This window comes from Poecilia latipinna, unplaced genomic scaffold, assembly GCF_001443285.1.
Source record: "Poecilia latipinna isolate Pla-1442-1.1 unplaced genomic scaffold, P_latipinna-1.0 Scaffold438, whole genome shotgun sequence".
Taxonomy (NCBI): domain Eukaryota; kingdom Metazoa; phylum Chordata; class Actinopteri; order Cyprinodontiformes; family Poeciliidae; genus Poecilia; species Poecilia latipinna.
Genome location: NW_015113054.1, coordinates 346525 through 352524, shown reverse-complemented (window position 1 = coordinate 352524; position 6000 = coordinate 346525). Strand labels below are relative to the sequence as shown.

Here is a 6000-nt window from a genome sequence, read left to right as displayed (position 1 = left end):
GAGGGGGACATTTTTTAAAAAATGTAAAAACAGCCCAAAAATCTTGTGAAAACCAAAAAGGACCAGGTTTTTTTTTTTTTTTTTTTTTTTTTTTTTTTTGCTTGTTTTGAGTGCTGCTGTGGTGCCAGGGACTTGCTGCAGCTGTTAAGTCAAGTAGTAATTTCTTCTTAAACTAGCAAAACAAACAACGAGTATGTCCCCTTAAAGTTTTTATTTTTATTTTGAAGTTTTCTTTAACAATATCTGCCCGATTTTTCCCCAAATTATATTATCATTGTAGTGGAAACCCCCCACATTGCGAAAGACCAGAGAAAATAACTAATTTTGGGTAGACTCTTCCTGTTGTCACCACTTAAGAGTTGTTTTGGCTTTCTTACCTGTGTTGGCTGCTATACCCTCGCGTAGAAAGTGGCCACTGGACAGGTACTGCAGGCCAAAGCTGTGTGCAATCCTCTTGCAGATCGTGCCTTTTCCAGATCCCGGTGGACCCAAAACAGCAGCACGCAAAAGCTTGGCCATATCCTGCTACAATAACAAAGAGTTCACAATGTAAAAAAAAAAAAAAGTATTTAAGGTGTAAGAGATGCTCCAGATTTAGGTTTGCACCAGAAGCACCAGAAATTTGTATTCTGCTGCACACTTGAACAACAAAAACAACGGTTTGGAACTATATTTTAGCGTGTCAGTGGAATCGTGTGGATCTTTACGCACTGCCTTCTCGTTGCGTGCAGCGGAACTGTTCCCCTTTTGGACAGGAACGAAGTCAAAACGCCTTTTTTTCCCTTTTCCTTCTCTCGCTCCTGTGGACGTGGGTCGCTCCCTGCGTCTTTAAGAACAGAGGTTGTCCTCCGCGAATGAATGAGAGTCTCCACAACGCCCTATTTTTTTGCGCGCATCATCCAGGAAAAATGCGGATGGGTTTACTTCGCTGGGCAAACTGGTTACTGTAGTTTTTTAATACAGTTTAAACAGTTTACGTAAGTACGAGAGTTAAGTGATTGAATTATTTTTACTAATCAATTATGGGAATGTAACATAGCAACACAATAAATCGAACGCGAAAGCTCCAAATAAGACAAAATAGAGAGAAAATCAAACGTAAACAATGGCAGAAAAAAAAAAACTTTGTAATATTTCCGGTATTGTCTGTGTCACTTCCTCTCACTGGAACACGGTATTGGCAACAGGAAGTAATACAGAAGGTAACCGCAGGTGTTTCAACTAGCATTTATTTTATGATAAATTTAATTTTTTTGAAAAATAATAAAGTTATTTTAAAAAAAAAGACTCATAAAATTATAGTTTACAGGGGGAAAAAAAGAATAAAAACATCAGGAAATGACACAATAATAGAGACAAACACTAGGTTATTGATTTTTGTCAAGTAAAATTTCCCCCATGAACATCAACAGCAGAACCATCACACTGATGCACATCTTTCTGCATCAAACTGTTAAAATGGTGAATATTAGAATCCCTTTGATAGTTGAACTCATTCTGTGTCTTGTAATTTTGTTTCCCATTTTGTGGTTTTTAGTTTTGCTTTGTCGTGTTAAATCTTGTTTAGCGTGCAATTAAATTACAATGAATTGATTCAAACTATTAGTACTACTGTTGTCATATTAGTATATTAGCAATAGTAACATAATTTAGAATACTGCTCCGGAGTGGGGAAATACAGGTGATGTCAGCAATCAAAGGTCAGAAGGCTCATGAGGACTCACACAAAGGTACAATACATAGAACTATGAATAAAAAATTAATAAAAAAAAACTGTCAAAGCACGTCATTAGAGAAGTACATATATATATATATATATATATATATATATATATATATATATATATATATATATATATATATATATGCTGCAGGAATGCTATTTGGGAGCAGTGACAGTTATAAAATCTTAAAAACTGCTAAGGGGAAGAATCTAAGATAATGCTCCTTTGTGCACCGAGGATGCAGCGATATGTCACTGAAGGAACTCTGCAATCCAGTCACGACTTCATGCATTGGGTGGGAGACATTGTCCAACAGTGATGTTATTTTAGTTAAAGTTCTTCTGTCTCCCAACCCCTGCTGCAGTGAGTCAATGGGGCACTCTGGGTCAGAGCTGGCCTTACTGATGAGTTTATCAAACCACTTCCTCTAGGCTGTAGATAAGCTGCTGCTCCTACATACACATAGAAGTTTGCTGATGCAGCACAGAATGTTAGTTTGTTTTCAAATAACTTTTATTTTAAATTCAAGTGAAATTTTATTGCACAGTTCTCCAAAATGTTGTGTCTAAACTTTTATTGAGGTAACTATAATCTGTTATTACATGTATGTGGCGTATGTGGCTACAAATTTTAAATTAAGATCATACATCAATCATTAAATAGCAACATCATGAAACAGCTTATGCAGAGGTTCTTACAGTTTAATTCAAAATCACAAGTATAGACATTTAAAATAATTCCAGACCCTATATCTCCAAAACAAACAAACAAAAAATATAAAATAAATAATAATAAAAAAAATAAGTTCCAATAAATGCACACATCTTCTTCCTTAATGGCTTCATCAATTATAGATTACACCATTAAACAGAGCTGGCCTGAAGCAAAAATGTAAGCTTCTGTTTTGGGCCATTATACCAGCAGGGAACCCTTTACTTCACACAGATTGTAAATAATAATGAGTTTACTTTTGAATTTATTTATGATTTTGAAAAACTAATTTGAAATTCTTTATATTGGTTTAATTTTATAATTGAAATAGATTTAATAAAAATGCAATGAGACATTTTTAGTGATAAACCTTTGGTACACATTTAATCTCTTCCACTCCTTTTGTGCTTCCAAATATATTTTTTAGGTTTTCAAAGAATATGCTTGCTTATCTTTTTTGCTGTCTACCGAAGATTACATTTTCAGGCTGTCGATGTAAGTTAGAATACCACAGTTTAAGAAATTAAATTTAAAAAACGAAGTTTGTATAATGAGTGTTATTTTCTGCTAACTTTAGTGACTATGGTTTACATGGAATGAAACCCAAATGTCCATTTTCTTTTAAAAGTTAAATATAACAAAACAGATTTTTAATGTTATTATGGCTTTCAAATATGGGTTTATGTTGAAGAATGTTAACTTGACAGTTTTCTGGACATTATAATTTGACCTCCACAATGAGAAGGCCAAAACAAAAGCTAAGCTGGAAAGGATCGTTGCTAAAGCAGCCAATAGTTCAGAGTGATGGATGCTGGAATATTAATGGGAAGTGGAAAGATAAACTGGCATCTAAAATGATTTACAGGCAACAGGTATAGCCACAGCCTTAAGAGAATTATAAAACAAAGCACATTCAAGAGTTTTTGGGACATACACAAGCAACTGGAGATTGAATCAATGTCTCAAGACCCACACAGCTGTAGTTCTGTGTGGTGGCTTCTGAACACTTAAGGTGTTCTTACTCTTACAAGAGTTTTGCTCCACAATTCTCTGGAAGATCATTTTTGACATGTTTTTCTTCCACTCAATTTTACATTGATATTCTTTTATCACTTTGTCAGCCTCTGTAGAAATGGACCTGCTAGTGTCTATAAACAGAACAACTGTCACGTCAGCAATCTTCCTGCTAATTTTGCACGCCATGATTTGTATGTTTTCTAATTTTTTAAGTCCGTTTATTTTCTTTTATTAGTTTCAACCCATAATCATTGAAATACACGTTGTGTTATGATTTTGTCTTTAACCTCTTATTAGGATGCACCTGTAATTAGACAGTAAATTAAGGATTCTCACATATTAGTGAGCTTTTCTTAGATGTTGCCACTTGTTGACAGAGCCTTCACAAGATCAGAGATTTTATTATATAAAGTCAGTAGATTTTTATTTTTGTTGCTTTGCAAACAGGAGGCGCAAAGAAAGGGAAAAAAACCGAAGCATGAGTCGGATGTCATTTGCGGACGGCAGGAATCCAGTGAGTACTTGTTGCGAGCCATACGGCGGCGGCAGCGTCCCGAAGCTGTCAAATATTGCGCACAGCCTCCAGTCGTCAGTCAGTGGAGTAACCCAGACTAATCCATCAGACAAACAACTCGAAAGATTAACCTTTTTTTCTTCTAACGAGTTTTTCCCGCTGTGATCGGAAGCTTCTTCTAAAATCTTGATACGTTTTTTTTCTTTTTTCTTTTGTCACATGGCTTTGAAGAATTCAATAACAACAAAAAATGGCGACAATCACGTTGCTCTGTGTGGTCTTGCTGCGTCATTAAAAATATTCATGTAAACACGGGGAATTAAACGAGTGGGTTGCAGGTAAGTTTGCTCCTTCAGTGCTACAGATTTAAAGGAAGTTGAATGTAATTAGGAATAAATTTATATATTTGGATCGAACCGCATGCGTTTTGTTTTTGCTCAGAAAAAAAGGGGTGTGTGTGCAATGCTGGGCGTTAACGTTTGGCTCCACAGTATTCACTGCAAGCGTTGCACTCTTATTTATTCGTTCTTTAGCATTTAGTTAGAATAGTTGAAAACAGTGTTATTGTTGTGTAGTTGTAAGAAGCAACTGTGCTAAACCTATATTTAGACATCTTTATTTCCTTTTTAATAAAGAGCAGCAACAAGCCTAGGCAGTTCTCCTGCTTTCCTTATAATTAGTACACGTATCATGAGGGTTGCTTTACTGTGGCTGTTATGAGGCTTTTATTCTTCTGTTATTTACATTGAGCGTTTACGCAACACGGACGCGCTTTCATCACAGGGTCTCTGTCTACATCACTGAGGACAGTGAGAATGTTGTGCTGTACCGAACCCCGACAGTGAGCTTAGTGCCTCGCTCTGTTTTAGTTGTTGCACATGTTGGCTTCGTTGCCCACGTTTGACACGAAGCGTTTTGGCCAGAGCCCTGTGCTGCGGAGCTAATGGAGTTGTTTACATGAAGTGCAGGAGGGCGGACCGAAGACGAAGGGAGGCGGGGTCGCGACGTGGGCCAGCGCCGCGCACCGACTGCTCCAGATGCGTCTCGCGCCAGGAAGGGGTGGAGCCCGAGACGAGAATCATAACAAGTCTGACGTCACTCAGCCTTGTGGTTGGTATGAATAATACACAGAAGTTTGTCTGTGGCCCCTGCAGGAGTAGAGAGAAGTAGGGAGAGGGGGGGGGAATGAAACGTTACCAGTTTTAGTTTTACATGAAGTGAAAACATTAACGAGGCTTCTGTACAGCAGCAGCACAGCAGCTCAATAAGCCGTTTACACGCCTTTACATTTTTATGTATGCGTACGTTTAGTTAGTTATTATACAGTCCTTTATAATGCTATTTATCTCGAATGTTTGTTGTTCACTCTAAGCCCTGCCCTTGAATGATACAGTGAATGTCTATATATTTTTTTTCTATATTAATATTAATTGATTTTATATATTAACTTCTATATTAATATTTGAATAAAAACTTTTGAAATGTTCTAATATTATGATCACCATCACTTGGGTGTACCTCAAGATTCATTGGTTATCTTCTGAAATATGTTGTTCGTATCTGCTTTTAATTCTGTCTACTTGTTGTTTATGTTAAAAGGAACAAACAAACAGTGTTATTGTTGTGCAGTGTGCTGACTAACATGACGATGACAAAAGGAGTGGGGCCACCGATGCTTCCAGACTTGACAGGCTGCCCTGGTTCAGTTATCACAGTGCTGATGCTGTCCCCATCGAAGGTACAGTACTGTGATAACTGAAGGATGGCTGCCAACTTGACACTGGTGCAGCGATCAGCAGGTGAGGAGCTGTAAATACGTAAATCTTTCTGTATGAAATCATTAAAAAAGTTTTAACACGACAGTGAACGTCTCTGTCTTTTTTCACAACTTTATTTTAACTTCATTTAATTATATTTTCTGAGATCATAAATGGGCTCATTGAAAAATGAAGAATAATTCATTAAAAAAATTCTCGCACAGTCAGAGCAACCAAATGTACCCAAGTAAAGTAAGTAAACAATTCAGTTTCAAAG

The 6000-nt window shown here is 36.7% G+C and overlaps 1 protein-coding gene and 1 long non-coding RNA gene across 4 annotated transcripts in view; one reads left to right on the top strand and one right to left on the bottom strand.

Annotated features, from left to right (window-relative positions):
* Positions 1 to 6000, bottom strand: part of ak4 (adenylate kinase 4) — a 33429-nt gene that overhangs the window by 11649 nt on the left and 15780 nt on the right. Inside the window, exons 1-2 of one of the 3 annotated variants that reach the window (XM_015038342.1) lie at positions 712 to 1071; positions 378 to 522 (exon numbers count right to left, since the gene is read on the bottom strand). In XM_015038342.1, coding sequence (XP_014893828.1) covers positions 378 to 519 — 142 coding nt within the window. In that variant the 5' untranslated portion in view covers positions 520 to 522; positions 712 to 1071. Of the gene's footprint in view, positions 1 to 377; positions 526 to 711; positions 1072 to 6000 lie in introns of those variants that run through there. The other 2 variants (XM_015038339.1, XM_015038341.1) reach the window with 2 other exon arrangements.
* On the top strand, positions 3891 to 5148 carry LOC106951070 (uncharacterized). The gene is made up of 2 exons (XR_001425743.1): positions 3891 to 4304; positions 4930 to 5148. It is a non-coding gene; the product is annotated as an uncharacterized LOC106951070 (long non-coding RNA).